This window comes from Leptopilina boulardi, unplaced genomic scaffold, assembly GCF_019393585.1.
Source record: "Leptopilina boulardi isolate dan_hultmark-lab unplaced genomic scaffold, ZJU_Lbou_2.1 LbouV2_229, whole genome shotgun sequence".
In the NCBI taxonomy this organism is placed as follows: domain Eukaryota; kingdom Metazoa; phylum Arthropoda; class Insecta; order Hymenoptera; family Figitidae; genus Leptopilina; species Leptopilina boulardi.
In genome coordinates, this window is record NW_026137784.1 from 973,266 (window position 1) to 991,630 (window position 18,365).

Below are 18,365 nucleotides of genomic sequence, written 5' to 3' on the forward strand. Positions count from 1 at the left end.
AAATTTAAATAACCCAATAAAAAATTCTTTAGCAATCAACAACATGACGTGTCATGGCTGAAAATTACAGTGTGTAATATGTATGTGTATCTTTTCGATTAACATTTTTGCTATAAAAATTAACATTTTTTTTTTTTTTTATTAAACAAAAATATAATGTGGAGTTGTGAATGCATTTTTACGTAATTTTTATTTCTTTAAAATATACTTGAAAGATCATTTGCACAAAACAAAGTTATAATAAAGAACAATGACGGTAAGATTGATAAGTGTTTTGTGCGTAATTCCTGTTGTTATAGGATTTTACTTACCTGGATTAGCACCAGTTAATTTTTGTAAAGCCGGCGATACAACAGAAACATGCAAGGTTTGTTATTTTCTATTAAAACAATTTATATTTTAAATATTAAATTCGTGTGTCAAATTTAATCGCTATGTACAATTTTGTTTATAACGAAATTGAATATTGCAATTATTATTATTATTATTATTAACCTTACAAAAACATCTGCAAAATTGTTTGCGCATAAAATATTTATATTAAATTATGTTTTCAGTCGGAAATAACAATGTATGTGAATCGACTAAATTCTGAACAAAATGCTCTTCCCTATGAATATCATCAGTAAGAAAAATTTATTAATAGATAATATTAATGAGTAAGATAACGAATTTGAAACTAAATGATTTTTTTTTCTTATTAAGTAATTTTTAAATTAATATTTTTTTTTGGAAAAATCAACTAAATTTGTATAATTATTTTTTAATTATGAATGTTTCAGTTTTGATTTTTGTGCAAGTGATGAAAGTTTATCGCCAGTTGAAAATTTAGGACAAGTTGTATTTGGAGAACGAATAAGACCATCTCCCTATAAGGTAAATTAAATATAATAATATTTAATATAATTTTTTTGATATTTGTATTTTTATTATTTTTTTAGCTTGAATTTTTAAAACCTTATAACTGTGCAAAAGTTTGTTCTAAAACTTATGCTGGTGACAATGAAGATGATAGAAAAAAATTGCAATTTCTTAAAAAAGGAATGGCTCTTAATTATCAGCATCATTGGATCGTTGGTGAGAATTATTGTCTTATTATGACTATTAAATGAATTAATTAATTAAATTTTAATAATATGTAAAATTAATGTAATACGTAATTAATGTTGTAGACAATATGCCAGTAACCTGGTGTTACTCAGTATCAGAAGAACGTCAATATTGTAGTATTGGTTTTCCGATGGGATGTTTTAATGATCAATCACCAACGGAAGAAGATCCTTGTGGAATTAATGTAAATAATTTACAAAAATTTTAGACACATAAAATAATTTATAAAAAAGTAAAATATTACCTTTTTTTTTGTTTAGCTCAATTATAACAAGTTAAATACATATTACTTGTTCAATCATGTGGATTTAACAATTACTTATCACAGTGGAGCAAAAGAGGAATGGGGTACCGGTTTTAAAGAAAATGGAGGACGTATAATATGTAAAAATATTTTTCATTAAACATATATGAAACAATTTAAATTTTTATTAATTGATATTTAATTTCAGCTGTTAAAGTAAATCCCCGAAGTATTAAACATCCAAATAAAGGTGTGGATTGTGGATCGACAAATTATATGGAAATTCCAGCTGATGATCTTCAAAAAGATGATTCAATGACTGTCACTTATTCATATTCCGTGAAATTTCAAGTAATTGACAAAAAAAACATATCTCTGTATTTTTTTTTTTTAAATTAAAATTTTAAATAATAAATTCTTTTCAGAAAAATAATACTATCAAATGGTCTTCAAGATGGGATTATATTTTAGAATCTATGCCACATACGAATATTCAATGGTTCAGTATTTTGAATTCACTTGTTATTGTATTATTCCTATCAGGAATGGTTGCAATGATAATGCTTCGAACTTTACATAAAGATATTGCTCGCTACAATCAGGTAACTGCTGTTTTTTTTTTTTTCATTATTTTTATTGTATTTTTATGTGCTTTGTTATGTTGAAAAAAAAATAGATTAGGAATTAATTTTTGTGTTGAATTTGTTTTATCTTTATTTTCGTTGATTAGTTGCTAGAAAATTTGTAGTGACTTTTATATTATGCCGTTGCAACAAAACAGGTATACTTCCAGATAGAGTCAGGAGAAGATGCTCAAGAGGAATTTGGATGGAAATTGGTTCATGGAGATGTATTTCGTCCTCCAAGAAAGGGAATGCTTCTTTCTGTTCTTTTGGGATCGGGAATTCAAGTATTTTTCATGACTCTTGTTACGTTAGGTATATATAAATTTTTTTTAAAAAAATGTTTCATTTATTTTTTTAAAAGTATTTCTAATTTGAAATAAAATTTTCAGCATTTGCTTGTCTTGGATTCTTGTCACCAGCAAATAGAGGCGCTTTAATGACTTGTGCAATGGTTTTATATGTTTGTTTGGGAACAACAGCTGGTTATGTTTCGGCTAGAATGTATAAAAGTTTTGGCGGTGAAAAATGGAAATCAAACGTTCTTCTTACAGCTATGCTCAGTCCAGGGTAAAAATAAAATTTAAAAAATATTCTATCATAGAGAATTATTTATTAATCATATAAAATATTTATTTATTAAATTTTACAGAATCGTCTTTAGTTTATTCTTTGTAATGAATCTGATTTTTTGGACTAATGGGAGCTCAGCTGCTGTACCATTCAGTACACTTATTGCTCTTTTGGCTCTTTGGTTTTGTATATCAGTTCCATTAACTTTTATTGGAGCTTACTTTGGATTCAGAAAACGAGTATGTATAAAATTACTAATATTGTTAATTATTTATTTTAATATTATATTCTTTTTAGCCTTTGGAGCATCCAGTGAGAACTAATCAAATTCCAAGACAAATACCAGAACAGAGTTTCTATACACAAGCAGTACCTGGAGTAGTGATGGGCGGTGTGCTACCATTTGGTTGCATTTTCATACAATTGTTCTTTATTTTAAACTCTCTTTGGTAATAATTTTTTTTCAACTATTAATAAAATTGAAACAATTATTAATTTACCCTTTTTTTTCCAGGTCGAATCAAATGTACTACATGTTTGGTTTTCTTTTTTTGGTGTTTTTGATTTTGATTATTACTTGTTCAGAAACGACCATTCTCCTCTGCTATTTTCATCTTTGTGCAGAAGTAAATATTAAAATATTTGAAATTATTTTTATTTTTTTTTCTTGTTCGGAGGAATAATTTTTTTCTTTTGTCTCATTAAAGGATTATCAATGGTGGTGGCGCAGTTTCCTGACTTCTGGATTCACAGCTTTCTATCTTTTGATTTATTGTATACATTATTTCATGACGAAATTAAACATAGAAGATGCAATTTCGACTTTTCTTTATTTTGGATATACATTTATAATTGTCTTCTTGTTCTTCCTATTAACAGGTATAAAAAATTTTTAAATTAACACTATAAAATTATGAATAGTTTTTTAATTTATAATATTTATTTATTTCAGGATCGATTGGATTTTTTGCCTGTTTTTGGTTTGTGAGGAAAATTTACAGTGTAGTTAAAGTTGACTGAAAAAAAACGACAATATTTTTAAATATGTGTCCTAATCTACGTATAAATTAATTGTACTTGCAATAGATCTTTTCATTTCAATTCGATCTCTTTTGCTCTTTAAAAAAAAATAATTGAAATAAAAAGGTCTATTAGTAATCGTATAACAATAAATTTTTTTTAGATTCAAAGAAATTCTTCAAAAAGAAGAAAAAAAAAGTACTACAAAAAAAAATTTATACCATACCTACATAATATAAAAAGTGTGGCAAGTAATTTATTTAAAGGCACTTTCAAAAAGTGCCATTTTCTTCATCACTTTTTTGTGAATAATTGTGTGTATGTGCGTGTAATTTTTTTTTTTTTTTTTTTCCTTAGGCTGATAATTTCTTCAGTAACTCAAAATGTAAAATTTAAATATTTTTATCATTATCAACAATCAGCAAGATTATCAATTAATTATTCGACTAGTTTTATATATTGCGAACGTAAGGTTGCAAATATCAGTTTATTTTGCAAATGAAAAAAAAAAAAAACTGATGATTGTTTTGTAACGCGGTTGTATCTATTGTTGTAAATAAAAAGATGACGATAAGGAAAATATTTTGATGTGAATAACTTATAAATGAAATTTGTATAATATTACTCTCCAATTTCAAAAATAAAATCTTATACTAATTAATATGTTAAGTATAATAATGACATGTAATAATTTAATTTACTGTTAATAAGATTTATGTTTATTAATTGAAAATTTTACACGTTTTGCATTTTTTTTTTTTTTCTGAAGTATATACACAGAATGAAAATCTGTTTGACGAATATTACATAAAGTTCAACTGTTTAATAATGTTTATAATTTCCTGCTCACTATAATGATACTCGTGTATTATGATTTTTCATTAATCACTTTTTATGATATCCTTAATAAACAGTGTCTATAAACATTTTAACGCATTCTTGATGATTTAAGAAATCCATAACACAAAAATGAAATTGAAATTCAATTAAAGTACTTTCACTTTTGAAATTTGCACTTTCTTTCATTAGAAAAAGAATCTTGAATCACGATCAATCTTCAGTTGGAAGGTGTGTACATCATATCAAAACAAATTGTTTTGTCTGAATTGCATTCTCCTGTTGCCAGTCGCTGACCTGCAAGAAATTTGATTTAATGACTGCGGCAATATAGGATTTGACCCGTCTCGATATTCTGAAAGCATGAATTGTCTCTAATGCTAGTGAAAAATAATTAATAAAAAATAAAATTGCAATCAATTTTAAGAAAGAACAAAGAAATCCTGCTCTTAAGATTTTAATAGAACTGTCCCCAAAAAAATTGATTAATTATTTATCTTTTAAGAGCAAAAAAAGAAAAAAAAACTTGTAAAAAAAAAATATGGTTTTTAAAATAATTAATATTTTAACGAATTTCAATCACAACGTTTCGAAGGAATATTAAAGTTAAATATTGTTTCATAAAATCAATCTGCAGGATAGAAATCTGTTTTTTTTTTAAAGGGGACTATAGTTGTGATAATGAAACAAGTTATTTTTTTCTTTTTATTTTCTAGGAGTTCGTCGACGTCGATGATCTCTATTTCTCTCAGCTCGTCTCATCTCTTCAAGTCTGCGTGCATGTTCAGCCATATGTTGCCTTCTCATTTCTTCTTTTACCACGATCTGAAATATAATTTTTTATTATTAAATTGCATTTTTTTTTCGATTTTTTCGATTTTTTCGATTAGTTGATAATTTTATTTACCTGCTCATTTGTGAGTGGTAGCCAATATATGCAAGGCGTGGCTTTCGTTTTTCTAAAGAGATCGTCTAAAAGTTTTGCCGGAGGTGGTTCATCTTCTTTTTTCTTAAATTTTCGAGCTGGCGCTGGCAAATGAATTTCAGTGACTGGCGTCTGACTTCTTTGTCTCTTTTTCTTTTCCATTTCTTTTTTTTCCCGCTCATCTTTTATCACATGCTGTTGACCATCCTCTTTACCCAAATCCCATTCTCTAACGACCGTTACTTTAACACCTCCAGTTTGATTTCTTTCTTCACGTATCCAATCGTGTTGCCAAGAATCTGCCTGTCCAAAATTATCATCCTTACGAGAATTGGTTATCTCTTGAGATGATTCCTGAGCCAATTCCATGTCTTCCTTTGTTGCATACTCCACTTGTAATTTTTTTGGATTTGACAGTGGCCAAGAAATTCCATGCAATGCCTGCCTTGTCTCAAATGCTTGATCTTCGTTACTATACTATTATTACAAAAAAAATTTGTTACTATAAAGTAATAGTTTTTTGGAGAAAAAATTAAAAAAAAAAGAAATAACAAACCTGAACGTAACATTTCGATTTAATTCTATCCATCCAGAAACCATTTTCCAAAATAGTTCCAGTACGAGAAAGAAGTTCTTTTATTTGAGTTAATGTAAACGGTCGTACCAGATTCTTTATCAAAAGTATATTTGTTGCTTTTACAATAGATGGACTTGTCAACATCGTCTGAGGAATGTCTTTAACTACAGATATTTTTCGTCTTGATCCTGTAAATAATTAATAATAATAATAATTTTCTCTAACTTTTTTCTCTCTAATAAAGAATTAACAAAAAAATTTTACCCATATGATTGTCTGCTTTTGTATCTCCTTTTCTTTCATTTTTCGATGCAATAATTTCTTCTCGAACAATATATTCACCATTACTGTCATTATTATGTTTGTCACGATTTTTATCTCGAAATTGTTCTTCTTCAATATCCTTTGAAAGACGAACTTCCGTTATTGATAATGGTTTCGCTCCTGGTACTAATACCTAAACAAATTTCAAATCAGTTTAATAAATTCAAGTAAGTACTTTTCAAGTAAATAAAAATTTTTACCTTTAAAGAATCTGTTGACACTGAAAATTCAATACTAGAATCAGTTGAAAGAGTTGTTCCCCACCTTCGTCTCTTAGGAACTCGTTTTTGCTCTGTATTTTCATTTGCATGATTTGTCTAAAAATTCAAAAAAAAAAAAATATATTAATACAAAACGAAAAAAAAAATTCTAATTTCCCAAAGAAATTTAATCACCTTAACTGGATGTGAGTCTATTTTTTCACATTGATTGCTTTCTTCAACTTTAACTTCATCTGCAGAATTGCGAGTACCACTGTAAAAAAAAAAATGTTATCAATTAAAATCTAATTATAAAAAAAAGTTGTTTAAACAATTTTTTTTTTTAAATACTTACAATGTTCTTTTTAAGTTAATTTTTGCCGGTTTTTGACTAGATGTAATTGCCTCTAAATTAATAATTGATGAATTTTCATTTTTTTCATTTTCTTCATCAATTTGTTCCTCTCTTTGTTGACTATTTAATAAAGATGAATTATCATTTGGTTCTAATGATTTTGAACGACTTCTTCTATCCCTATGAAAATCTTTATCTCTTGATAATGGCTCCTCTTCTTCTTCATTTTCAGGAGTTTCTGGTTGTTTTGATTTTCTTTCTAAGGACGGATCGTCTTCTGATTCTGGTGTATCAGAATAGGAAGATTCGCGATATTTACTACGATTTTTACGACGATTGGAGCGAGATGTTACTCTTATACTTGATCGAACATTCATTTGTGCTTCATCTATTGAATTTGAATCCGAATGAACTTTTACTTCATCTTCATCACTACTTGAATCATTACGATCATCTTTTTCAGATGTAACCTCATCCTTTTGGTGTGATTCTTCATCTTTTTCAATTGTAGCCTCAACAATTTCAATTACTTTTGGAACAATTTCAATTTCTTTTGGAACAACTTCAATTTCTTCTTGTATTTGAGATTCTTCTTTCTCAATATCATCTTCTTTTGGGGAAAGTTGTACATTTGAATTTAATTCATCAAATGTTTTTTCCTTAATTTCAGTAATTTCTTCTTGATTTTCAATTTGAATATCTTGCTGTACATCCTCCTTAGGATTAGCTGTTTCATCTTCTGGAATCTGCTCTTCTTTTCTATCAATTTCTGCATTCTCTATGATTTGTTGTTGATTATCCTGGTTGTCGACTTCCTCACATTCACCTTCAACTTCCTGTTGTATTGGAACATCCGGTTCTCCGCATATGTTGTGATCTGTAGATATGCCAGTTGGTTCGCTTGTGATATCATTACTTATGATGAAACAACTTGCCTCATTTGTATCGCCTTGTTGATCTATGTTTGGTTTATCGTCAGACAAATTGGCTGAAGTGGATTCGGGCAGGGCCTCCTTGTAATCACTTACCTCTTGGTTGGAGTCCTGACCTAGGGATAAAGAGGAGACATCGTCTTGTCGCTTGTCACTGAATTCAACACGAGGTGAACTCAGTCGTTCATCGTTAGAGTCAATCTCCTCCGCAGTTCCCTCACCACTTCCCTGCCACTTGTGTGATTTTTTCCTAATTGACGAATTATCAGATGTTTCTGAAATATTTCGTTGTCTGCATAATTTCAATTTTTGAATTTCACCTGGTGATGCATCAGCTCGTGCAACTTTCCAAACTGAACCATTGTCCTCTGTTTCTGGCGATGAATCCTTTTCTTCAACATTTGGAATTGTTATTACCATTTCACTTTGTTCAGGAATTAATTTTAAATCTTTATTTTGAAGACGAGTTAATTCTTTATTACTCTCTCTGGAAAGTGAAGCATCAGATGTTGTATCCTCTTGAGAATCATCTCTTTCAGGAGATGAAGATGTTGCTCTTTTGCCACGTCTACGTGCTGATTTTCTTGTTGGTTTTTCAATTTTCTTCTCTGGCGAACCTTTTGTTTTATTTCTTTCACTTTTACGCCTCATATCTGTATTAAAAAAAAAAAAAAAAATTATTTTGTTTACAATACAGAATAAATCAATAAATTAAATAATTGAAAACCTGCCAAGGTAAAATAATCGATTTTTTTATTCTATATTTAATAAACCATTTTTTTAAAATGTTTATTTTTTAATACTAATGAAACAAATATTTCACTGTATTTAGAAAACTTCAATTTAATATTTAAAAAAAAAGAAACGCCTTACAGGTCATTGATTGAGTTGCTTTAGCAAAGGCTGGGGTTAGATTATGTATATAGCTATATATATATAGGAAATGTGTAAACATCTAGTCAAAATATCCAAAAGTATAATTAAGACAATCGTCAGCTAATAAATATAATTAAGATTTCTTTAACTCATCTAACAGTAAAATTTCAAATGAAACAAAATTTATTTAAACAAATTACTCAAATTAGAGAAGATAATTAAAAAAATATCTTTCATGACACAGTGCATTAGTATAGCGTTGCGGGCAATAGTCATTCTGAAGTATGAGTAATTTTTAAATAACAAGAAAATATTGAAAAATTCTTTACCTGAAAATATTTATGGCCCTTTAAAACGATTCTTTTAAATATTGGTTATCTGCAAACTTTTAAATATTTAAATAATTAAATAAAACAGAAGCACCACAATTAAAATAATTCTTTTTCACTTTCTTAATAACGCTTAAACGAAAAATGGTAGATTCACAATATATATATATGATAGGAAACTATTTATCACAAAATATTACAATGCAAGCTAGTTCATAATGCATCTTTAAGGTACAGTCACACCTCTGTCTAAGTGGAAGATCCGAAATGTGACATAGATTTATTAGGGTACATTTACAAGTCCAATTAAACTGTGAAAGACTAAATTGTAGCGGGATTTATAAAAATAAATTCTTTTCATTTTCTTATTTGATTGACTAAATCATTAAATTAAGTAAAAAATATTACATATTTATATATTAATTAATAATTTATTTATTTATATATTAATATTTATAGGTATTTTTCTTTAAAACATAAAAATAATTATATAAAAAATTATAAATATTATATAAAATAATTATTATATTAATAATTGCAATAATAATTAAAAAACGAAAATTTAATTAAATGGTTGATATTGCATTTATTTATTTATTTATTAAAGTACTCGTCCATGAATATGTAAATATAATATATTTATATAAGTATGATAAAAAAGTATAAAACTCTTACTTTAAAATTTGTGATCTCAAGTGTCATGGATTCTTCTTAAAACTTACGTCTCATATATTTATATATTTATAACAACAGTCTTATTAATAACTGCTGTGTATTTAATTTCGCATTTTTTTTTTCTTTTTCTTTCATGTATATTCAATATTTATAAACATCCCTTAAAAACAGAGTAAATATCATGACTCAGGCATATTTTGTAAAATTAAAATCATGTAAAATTTACGATTGACAATAATTAAACAATCAATAATAATTGATGTATTGTCTTGCTCCCGAGACTACTTTGAAATACATTTATTTACAATTTTAATCTTCCTGTAACAAAATGAATTACAATTTCAAATTTAAACGTATTTCAAAGTTTATTATTATTATTATTTTTGACCTCAATATCGAGGCCTGCGGGCCACTCAAAATATTTTGAGAAGAATAATCCCTTTAATAAAATTTTCTTTATACAATTTTATTTAATCCACGTATAAAAATATATACATAGATAATAATTTTCTAAAAAAAAAAAAAACAAAAAAAAAAAAAAACTACCTGAATTAGAAGCTAAAAAAATAATTAATCACTAATATATTGTTTTATAAAATTATAAATAATTTAGATATGCCACCAATATCAAATTAAAAGGCATACACGTATAATGTATGAATAAATGAATTAAAAATTGATTAGCGTCAATTGTGGCCCGCAAAATGCAAATTAATGAGGACACCCCCCTTTATCAGTGTCTTAAAATATTCTTTTTATAATCATGTATTTCACTCGAGAGCAATATTCCTCCCAGGCGAGTCCATATCGCTGCTGACACCGTTTGTTATCTCTGAATGAACGGTAAATTAACATCGTTGTCAAAAAAATTGCATTATAATATGGTAAAACATCTTTTACGATAAATAAACCAGCTATCGACCAATGAAGAATAATATCACCGAGATAATTTGGATGTCGAACGTATCCCCATATGCCTGATACAATCAATTTTTTACCTCTTACAGTTGGTATTGTTTCCAAGCCTAAAAACATAAATTAATATATTTTTGAAAAAATTGTTAAAATTAGATTGTTTTTTTTTTTAAATACTTACGAGCTAGACTAGGAGAAAGTGGATTTCTTCTGAATTCATCCTTTTGAGAATTACAATATCTATAGATACCGTGACCAATAAAATAACAGACGACTAATAAAGCCAAAATGTACGGAGACTGAGAAACCCTAAAAAGAAAATTTGACAATTAAAAAAATTCAATTTTAAAAAATCAAAAAAAAAAAATTTATCTTACTTGTTATAAAGCGCATATCTTGCGGGTAGAGTGCAAAGAAATGGATACATCAAATATCCAAAGCAAAGCATAAATCCAGTTCCTTCATATGTAACTTCAAAAGAACTCAAAAATACAGCTTCAAAAATCAATCCATCAAGTGCATAAAGTATTTGCAAAATAGCAGCAATAAGTGCTGTCAAATTAATTGTTGCAAGAGAAATAGTTTGAGATTCTTGGAAAATATTTACGATTACAGCAATGGAGACAACAATCTGAAATTATAATTTTTATAATATTATATTTACAATCATAATTAAAACAATAATTTATTTAAATTAAAATTATTACCGATCCAATTAAAGTAGCTCTGATGAAATTGAATTTTATATCTAAAGGTCCAAATCGTGGATTTGTTTCTCTTCCTTGCCAAAAATCATAAATATGATTATTTGTGGACGCATATATATTAAGATTAGCTACTGACGCTCTACCTCCTTTAATATAAAGAACAATTGATAAAATTGTTCCAATAATAAGTCCAACAAGTGTAAATTCTACACTATTGTATAAAATGAAATTGCTTATTTGATATCCTTTGTACTCGGCGACGCCATATGCAATCAAAATCAGTATTCCAGTTAATAGACCTATAAATTAAAAAAATTTTTTTTTAATTTTCTTTTTACATATTTCAAAATAAATGTAATGAAACAAACAAATTATAGATTTAAAAAATTTTACCATGATTTTTATTTTTAAAATTTCAAAATAAATAATTTTTTTTTTTGCTTCTTAGATGTGAAATTTATTTGTAAAAAAAGAAAATTAGTAAATTACCATTAATTCGGTATTTGAGTCTACCGATTCTTGTTTGTTGACCTTCAACAATCCAACCAATTGGTACCAATGACATTATCGCCACAAAGAATAAATATCCTGTATAGAATAAAAATGTATCAGCATTTAAATAGGTTTTAATATCCTTATTTAGACGAAATTTTGAAATGCTGCAATAATCTCTCGAGCAAGCAAATTGTGGTAAAAGAATGCTAAGTGGCCCTAGGAATATTAGCATTAAAGCTCCAAACCAGCCACCCCATTCTTGTGGTTTACTAAGAAGATCAATTTCTTTTTTATGTTTCTCAGCAACATCCGATCTTACATTATCATCGTAGAGGGCATTTTTTTTTAAGTCCTGGAAAAAAAAATAATTTTAAAAAACAAGGAAAAAAAGAGAAAATTGAAAATAAATTTAGATAACACAACTTACTGAATCTCTAATCATAGAAAATCCTCTTTCTTTGCTTTCTCTAATACTGTCGTATGCTTGAACATTCCTTTCAGTTGGAAGAGAAGCTGCACGATCAATGGTTCTTGTCAGTGCAATTAATCTTTGTTCTTGTTCAGCTTTTGCGACATTCGACATAATTCTTATAGAACGTCTCGTTAATTGTACATTGTCACGAGCTCGTAATTGAAGAGGAATCACATCTGAATCATCATCTTGAACACTTCCACTTGCTTCGCTTGAACCTTCTATACAAAAAAAAAAATATTTAATTATAACAATTTAAAAATAGTATAATAAATCAATTTACCTTTTCGCTCATCATCAGAAATTTGTATAAGCCTTGAGCTTCGTGATGTTAATTTTCTAGTTTGATTTTGAAGTCTACCTGGAGATCTTCTACTAGGAGATCGTCGACTCGGTGAATTTCGCGAAGGACTCTTTTTTGTTTGTCCTCTAGTTCTCGTTGCACTTCGCGATGTTCTTGTTGGCTAAAAATTTAATTTAAATATAAAAAAAAAAATTTTAAACAGATTCTTAGCATCTTTAAGAGTTTTTGAAAAAAAAAATTAATAATAAAGCACTAATGACTTTTTCCACTATAAAAAAAAACAATTTTTAAAAAATTTACCTTCATATCGCCTTCCTTGATTGTAAATTGTGATCCTCCTTTGAATTCAACACGATAATTACTTCCCTTTACATTAACGACTTTTCCTTTTTGAAATTCCGAGGTATTTGGTTGTTTTGCGAGGACTTCCTCGCCTTCAATAAATTTCATGTTTCTGTAATAAAAAAAAAAGAATTTTACTATTATTTCAATTGTTTAAAAATAAATTTTCACCATTTTAAATATAGTTTATATCTTTTATTTTGAATTCTATTTCTAATGTAAAAACTATCTCAAAACCCTATTAATAGATATATAAGAAGCCGGGGCTGTTTATATAACGGATTTATAAAACTTATCTATTTGTATTTATAATCAAGCTTTAAAAAAAAATTAATATAAAAATATATAAAGTTGAATAACTTACGATAAATTTTTCTTTTTTCCAGCATAAATAACTTTCCAAACAGGCGAGAAGGGAGGTTATATGTATGTTTTTTTTTTCAATAAACACAATCTACGTGATGTATAGACGCCAACAGCGTTCCTAAATTTGATAAGTATTGGCCACGCAAATGGCGCGTCGCGTCATCAGTGTTGCCAACATTAACTACATTCAGTTTAATAAAAATAAGATATACTACAATGATTATAAATTACAAATTTATCAGTTTATAAATACTATTTCTAAATTAGTAAAATTGATTATTTAAAAAAAAAAAAAAAATATTACAATACATTAATTTTAAATAGTAAGTTAATAATGTGAAATTGATTCAAGTCAGTTGGCGGCAACGACGACTCTTCATGGTTAATGCCGTTTCAACAAGTCCTCTGATTGGTTAATTGTATTAGGGTGGGTTGTCATAAAAAATGTAATTTTTTATTTTTATAAATAAATGAAGGTTTTTTATTTACAAAAGTTTAAATAAATGTAATATTCTTATAATTTTCACAATTACATTTTTTTTCATTATTTTGTTTAATTGGCAGATTATGGTGTATTTACGAACGCATATACGATTTCATAAAGGTGCCTTAAAGGTGAATTCACATGAAGACGTAACCGGAAATTATAAGTGCAAGAGAAATATACATATATAACTATCCCTCTCTTAAGGTGCTTTTATACCTCCAGTATATTTTGGTCAAGCTATCGGATTTAATTTTCACGGAGCATCACTGAATTTAATTGGCTTTGACTAATATTCCATTTCCACCGTGAAAATTCAAGATTGCTTGACCAAAATACTGGAGGTAAAAAGCACCTTTATGATTTTCTCCATTCACATTTCTATGTGAATTCACCCTAAATGTCTATGTAAAACGAAAACGGTGTGAATGAAAGCTGAATGTTATTGTTTGAAAACAGCCTTACTATTACATTATTATTAAATTTATTATTAATAATAGAATAAAGTATGAAATTGTTAACAAAAATTTCTCATTCGTTTTGTAAACGATTATTACACACCGAATTGAAAACAGATAAAACTATTCATTGGATAAAACCAGAAGGATTTAAAACAGACATTAATTTGTATAATTGTTTATTAAAATCTAAATTTCCATTAATATTAAAAAATAAAAATATCGTGACATGGTATATGTGTGGGCCGACTTTATACGATTCGGCTCACATTGGACACGCTAGGTAAAATAATTATCTTGACAGTTGTCAAGAATTTTTAAAATAATTCTATAATCAAGAGAAAGAAATTGAAATGTTATGTTTACTGCGATAATTAATAATGTTTATGTATACATTTTTTTTTTTAGTACTTATGTAAGATGCGATATCATTCGGAGAATAATGACGAATTTTCATAATCTAGATGTTATTTTAATAATGGGATTGACTGATATTGATGATAAAATAATAAATCGTTCACAAACAATTGATCGATCATGGAAAGATTTGACTTTATTTTATGAGGAAGAATTTTTTCGTGATATGAAATTGTTAAATGTTACCAAACCTTATATGAGTTGCAGAGTAACTGATCATATTGATCAAATTATTAAATTTATAGAGAATATTTTTAAAAAAGATGCGGCCTATTTAGCTAAAGATGGTAATTTTTCTTCTAGTAAATTTAAATAATAAATGTAGGCAATAAAAATGTGTTGTTGTTTTTTTCCAGGTTCCGTGTATTTTGATACATTAAAATTTGGTAACTATGGAAAATTAAGACAATGTCAAGAAGAAAATCATGATTCAATTAAAAAATCATCATTGGATTTTAGTTTATGGAAAGCAGCAAAGAAGAATGAACCATTTTGGAAGTCGCCCTGGGGAAATGGAAGACCAGGTTGGCACATTGAATGTAGCGTAATGGCTAGGTAAAACAAATTAAAATCGAAAACAGTAATTATTCGTGATAATTTAATTTCACTTGAATTATAATTTTTGAAATCTAGCGAGATTTTCGGAAGTCAAATTGATATTCACAGTGGTGGAATAGATTTGGCATTCCCTCATCATGAGAATGAAGAAGCTCAATCTTGTTCTTATCATGGTACAGAGCAATGGATTAATTATTGGATTCATACGGGTCATTTGTATTCAAAAGGAGATGTGAAAATGTCAAAAAGTTTAAAAAATACAATTTCTATTGAAAACTTTCTTAAAGAAAATTCCGCTAATGAATTTAGATTATTGTGTTTAATGACACACTACAGAAAAGGTAAATAATTAAATTGTTAATGATTTAAACATTATTTAATTAGTATATTTTTTGTAAAATTAGATCTCGAATTTTCGGAAGATTCAATGCAATTGGCAGTTTCTACACTTAAGAAAATAGAAAATTTTATTAGCGATTGTCGAAGCTATGTATCCGGAGAATTGAACGGAGGCTGTATTGATGAGTCTTTTCTTTTGAGTGTATGTTATTTTTTTTTTAATTTAAAATTATATTAGTCATTTTTAAAAATTTAAATTCACAGAATTTAAATAAGACGAGAGAAACAATTGATGCTGCACTCGCTAACGATTTTAACACACCGGAAGTTATAAATTCAATTGTTAATCTTATCAAAATTGGAAACAAAATGCTGCAACAAACATCGGTAAATGAAATAATATATTAATAATAATAAATTTTAATTAAAAAATAAAATATAATATTCATTTTTAGGAAGTTGCTCAAACAAGAAATCCAACAGCTGTTGCAATAGTTTCCAATTATTTATCAACTATACTTGCAAAATTAGGTCTCGAAAATTTTAATACCACGGAAGAAAATCAATTCGCTTTAACGAAAATTATAGAAAATTTTGTCGCTTTTCGTAAATCAATTAGAAATAAAGCTTTGGAAGATCCAAAAGATATAAATACATTAAAAATGTGCGATGAAGTTAGACAAAATTTACTCTCCTGTGGAATTCAAATTAAGGTATGTTAAATAAAATTTAAATTAATTAAAAATCTTTATTTTCAGCTTTATTTGATAACTAAATAATATTGTATACAAAAATACATACAATAAATGAATCTAGAGTTAACAATATATCTAAAAGTATAAAATAATTTTAGGATCAAAGGGATATTTCAAGATGGTCATTTGTAAAGAAATGATATAATTAAATTATAATTTATACACTAATAGGTTTAATTTTTTTAATATTTGTTGTCTCGCTCGTATCCAACATTTTTCGTTTTCTTTCCTCTTTTCTTTCAGTCATTGTTTTTCGTAATCCTTTCATTTTTCTAGTTTGTATTTTATTTAATTTTTGTGCTCCCATATGAACACGGCCAAGTGTCTTTCCAAGTGGATCTTCAGAAATATTCTTCTTCTTCTTTGCCTATAAAAAAAAAAAAAAATTGCAAATTTGAATCGTAATTCAAAAAATAAATTAGTATAAATTAAATTTTTTTTGTTGAAATTACCTTAAGTTCTTTAGGTTTTTTGCATGATTGTTTAAACAAATCATCGGAAGCAAGTTGCGTGCGTCTTACAACTAAATCAACGTGTGGTCCAATTTCTTCTAATTCAATTCTTGGAGTTCTTGTGCCAGATTTTTTCAAAAAAATTCTGAAATTATATTCGAAAATTTAGGGAAAAATTTATTATTAAATTAAAATTTTTTTTTTTGTACAAAATGTATATTAAACATACCTGAAACTGCGTAATAATATTTTGTTATCGCGAGCAGTAAAACTAATGACATGTTCGAGTCCTTGTAATCGGACATTTTTTGCTGATTCCCTATGAAACATATCAATCAAAAGATTTCGAATTCTTCCATATTCGCGATTATTTTCAAAAATATCACCATTAAAAATTAACAAAGGTTTTATTCCCGTTGCTATTTTTGGAATTTTAAATTCTTTAAGTCCTATATAATTCTCAATTCCAAATTCTACCATGTCAAGTAAGGAATTTTCAAACATTCGTCCCATAATGAGATTATTTGGTCGTTTTTTATTATGGGATGTGAACATAAATAAAGGTGCATTTAATTTTGTGACAAATTGTTCAATTGGCGTAATATCCTCGAACGGTCGGATTTCATTCTTTTTTGTCATCATTTGTGCATCAGGTTTTTTAAGGTCATACTATAAATAGAAAAAAAGGGTACATTTTTTTTGTTTTAATTAATATATATATATATATATAGATTTCGATGCAATTAACTATATATAACCGATTAATTAAATTAAAATACTTACAAAATCTTTCATGCAATCGTGTGCCAATTTGGAGCTAGTACTACCTTTAATGCATAATGTTTGTTTTGCAGATTCTAATAATTGTGGTTCTTTTTTTAAAATTGCTCTTTTTCCACGATGAGTCTTAGGTTTTCTGTAATTAATCGTAACAAATTAAATTCTATAAATTAAGAAATTTACCAGAAATAAGCGTCAAGTTCAATGACCTGATGAATATAATATAAAATTAACTTACTTTATTCTATCAATTGATGGCATTTTTACGTTTTTCTGTTTAAATTTCTTTCACTTTCAATTGAAATAGTTATTTAGAAACAAAAATAATTCACTGAATATACATTAATTTAAAATAATTAGACAGAATTAGACAGTCTTTCATTTCCCACACACGTGTTTGTGTTTATCTGAATATGTGAAACATTTTTAGGTTAAGTATCTGCATGGCTAGTTCACAATTCTCTGCAGAAGAGTGTACACATAAATTTCTAAACATATATTTTTCATGATGCATTATTTTTCAATAAAATAACTCTTATTAATTCCTTTAATTAAATTTAACTTAAATTTATAAAGATTTATTAATAATTTAAAAATAAAACACAGAAAATATAAAAAAAAATTCAAATATTTTTATTATTATGTTGGTAGTAGTGAAAAAGTTTAGTTTTTGTTATCTTGAGTTGGCATTGGAGATTGGGGCTCATTACAAATGGCGTCGTCAGAGAGAGAAGGTCCACAATTCGTTCGAGAAAATTTAATCTTTTAATATTAGGTAAATCATAACGTTAATTGTATATATTTTATAGTAATTAAGTTCAGATTTGTTGAAATTATCGATAAATAATATAAGTTTCGTGGCAGGGAAAAAGAAAATTATTATATTTCGATAAAATTTTTTTGACACGAAAACCTAACCTA

The 18,365-nt window shown here is 27.0% G+C and overlaps 5 protein-coding genes across 7 annotated transcripts; 2 read left to right on the plus strand and 3 right to left on the minus strand.

Annotated features, from left to right (window-relative positions):
• The first annotated feature begins 43 nt into the window (after window positions 1-43).
• LOC127280201 (transmembrane 9 superfamily member 2) lies at window positions 44-4,152 on the plus strand. Of its 2 annotated transcripts, none has more exons than XM_051303082.1 (15): window positions 44-367; window positions 558-625; window positions 783-876; window positions 942-1,077; window positions 1,173-1,294; window positions 1,371-1,494; window positions 1,563-1,705; window positions 1,780-1,956; window positions 2,136-2,292; window positions 2,370-2,547; window positions 2,630-2,789; window positions 2,848-2,999; window positions 3,065-3,176; window positions 3,258-3,429; window positions 3,503-4,152. In XM_051303082.1, exons 1-15 carry the CDS (start codon window positions 251-253, stop codon window positions 3,568-3,570), a joined length of 1,980 nt encoding a protein of 659 aa, XP_051159039.1. In that variant the 5' UTR covers window positions 44-250; the 3' UTR covers window positions 3,571-4,152. The 2 variants fall into 2 exon arrangements, with proteins under 2 accessions (XP_051159039.1, XP_051159040.1); XM_051303083.1 differs by having other exon boundaries at window positions 2,148-2,292.
• Window positions 4,153-4,949: 797 nt separating this feature from the next.
• On the minus strand, window positions 4,950-9,091 carry LOC127280199 (apoptotic chromatin condensation inducer in the nucleus). Of its 2 annotated transcripts, XM_051303081.1 has the most exons (9): window positions 8,926-9,091; window positions 8,041-8,373; window positions 6,789-7,665; window positions 6,629-6,707; window positions 6,434-6,550; window positions 6,174-6,366; window positions 5,889-6,097; window positions 5,315-5,809; window positions 4,950-5,232 (listed from the first exon to the last, which is right to left on the minus strand). In XM_051303081.1, exons 2-9 carry the CDS (start codon window positions 8,369-8,371, stop codon window positions 5,113-5,115), a joined length of 2,421 nt encoding a protein of 806 aa, XP_051159038.1. In that variant the 5' UTR covers window positions 8,372-8,373; window positions 8,926-9,091; the 3' UTR covers window positions 4,950-5,112. The 2 variants fall into 2 exon arrangements, with proteins under 2 accessions (XP_051159038.1, XP_051159037.1); XM_051303080.1 differs by having other exon boundaries at window positions 6,789-8,373.
• Window positions 9,092-9,542: 451 nt separating this feature from the next.
• On the minus strand, window positions 9,543-13,360 carry LOC127280202 (delta(14)-sterol reductase TM7SF2). The gene is made up of 9 exons (XM_051303084.1): window positions 13,200-13,360; window positions 12,794-12,947; window positions 12,473-12,653; window positions 12,145-12,410; window positions 11,712-12,069; window positions 11,223-11,521; window positions 10,893-11,146; window positions 10,697-10,824; window positions 9,543-10,625 (listed from the first exon to the last, which is right to left on the minus strand). The coding sequence occupies exons 2-9, from the start codon at window positions 12,941-12,943 to the stop codon at window positions 10,342-10,344; spliced, it is 1,920 nt and encodes a 639-aa protein (XP_051159041.1). The 5' UTR covers window positions 12,944-12,947; window positions 13,200-13,360; the 3' UTR covers window positions 9,543-10,341.
• Window positions 13,361-14,095: 735 nt separating this feature from the next.
• Window positions 14,096-16,380, plus strand: LOC127280203 (probable cysteine--tRNA ligase, mitochondrial). The gene is made up of 8 exons (XM_051303086.1): window positions 14,096-14,426; window positions 14,552-14,847; window positions 14,917-15,115; window positions 15,194-15,459; window positions 15,523-15,659; window positions 15,722-15,844; window positions 15,913-16,170; window positions 16,311-16,380. Exons 1-8 carry the CDS (start codon window positions 14,194-14,196, stop codon window positions 16,350-16,352), a joined length of 1,554 nt encoding a protein of 517 aa, XP_051159043.1. The 5' UTR covers window positions 14,096-14,193; the 3' UTR covers window positions 16,353-16,380.
• Window positions 16,196-17,871, minus strand: LOC127280204 (ribosome production factor 2 homolog). The gene is made up of 5 exons (XM_051303087.1): window positions 17,683-17,871; window positions 17,448-17,580; window positions 16,894-17,333; window positions 16,665-16,809; window positions 16,196-16,579 (listed from the first exon to the last, which is right to left on the minus strand). Exons 1-5 carry the CDS (start codon window positions 17,703-17,705, stop codon window positions 16,370-16,372), a joined length of 951 nt encoding a protein of 316 aa, XP_051159044.1. The 5' UTR covers window positions 17,706-17,871; the 3' UTR covers window positions 16,196-16,369.
• Between the last annotated feature and the right edge of the window lie 494 nt (window positions 17,872-18,365).

What these genes read in the sequence shown, in the direction of transcription:
- LOC127280199 (XM_051303080.1), bottom strand. Translation starts at nt 8,371, where the DNA reads ATGAGGCGTAAAAGTGAAAGAAATAAAACAAAAGGTTCGCCAGAGAAG. An exon ending in ATTAACTTAAAAAGAACATT is followed by an intron (nt 6,708 to 6,788) that starts GTAAGTATTTAA and finishes TTTTTTTTACAG; the next exon opens with TGGTACTCGCAATTCTGCAG. An exon ending in AATCGAAATGTTACGTTCAG is followed by an intron (nt 5,810 to 5,888) that starts GTTTGTTATTTC and finishes TTGTAATAATAG; the next exon opens with TATAGTAACGAAGATCAAGC.
- LOC127280202 (XM_051303084.1), bottom strand. Translation starts at nt 12,943, where the DNA reads ATGAAATTTATTGAAGGCGAGGAAGTCCTCGCAAAACAACCAAATACC. An exon ending in TTTCTATGATTAGAGATTCA is followed by an intron (nt 12,070 to 12,144) that starts GTAAGTTGTGTT and finishes TTTTTTTTCCAG; the next exon opens with GACTTAAAAAAAAATGCCCT. An exon ending in ACTTTCTCCTAGTCTAGCTC is followed by an intron (nt 10,626 to 10,696) that starts GTAAGTATTTAA and finishes TTATGTTTTTAG; the next exon opens with GCTTGGAAACAATACCAACT.
- LOC127280204 (XM_051303087.1), bottom strand. Translation starts at nt 17,705, where the DNA reads ATGCCATCAATTGATAGAATAAA. An exon ending in ACGATTGCATGAAAGATTTT is followed by an intron (nt 17,334 to 17,447) that starts GTAAGTATTTTA and finishes TTCTATTTATAG; the next exon opens with TATGACCTTAAAAAACCTGA. An exon ending in ATATTATTACGCAGTTTCAG is followed by an intron (nt 16,810 to 16,893) that starts GTATGTTTAATA and finishes ATATAATTTCAG; the next exon opens with AATTTTTTTGAAAAAATCTG.
- LOC127280201 (XM_051303082.1), top strand. Translation starts at nt 251, where the DNA reads ATGACGGTAAGATTGATAAGTGTTTTGTGCGTAATTCCTGTTGTTATA. An exon ending in AAGATCCTTGTGGAATTAAT is followed by an intron (nt 1,295 to 1,370) that starts GTAAATAATTTA and finishes TTTTTTGTTTAG; the next exon opens with CTCAATTATAACAAGTTAAA. An exon ending in ACAGCTATGCTCAGTCCAGG is followed by an intron (nt 2,548 to 2,629) that starts GTAAAAATAAAA and finishes TAAATTTTACAG; the next exon opens with AATCGTCTTTAGTTTATTCT.
- LOC127280203 (XM_051303086.1), top strand. Translation starts at nt 14,194, where the DNA reads ATGAAATTGTTAACAAAAATTTCTCATTCGTTTTGTAAACGATTATTA. An exon ending in GCTCACATTGGACACGCTAG is followed by an intron (nt 14,427 to 14,551) that starts GTAAAATAATTA and finishes TTTTTTTTTTAG; the next exon opens with TACTTATGTAAGATGCGATA. An exon ending in GAATGTAGCGTAATGGCTAG is followed by an intron (nt 15,116 to 15,193) that starts GTAAAACAAATT and finishes TTTGAAATCTAG; the next exon opens with CGAGATTTTCGGAAGTCAAA.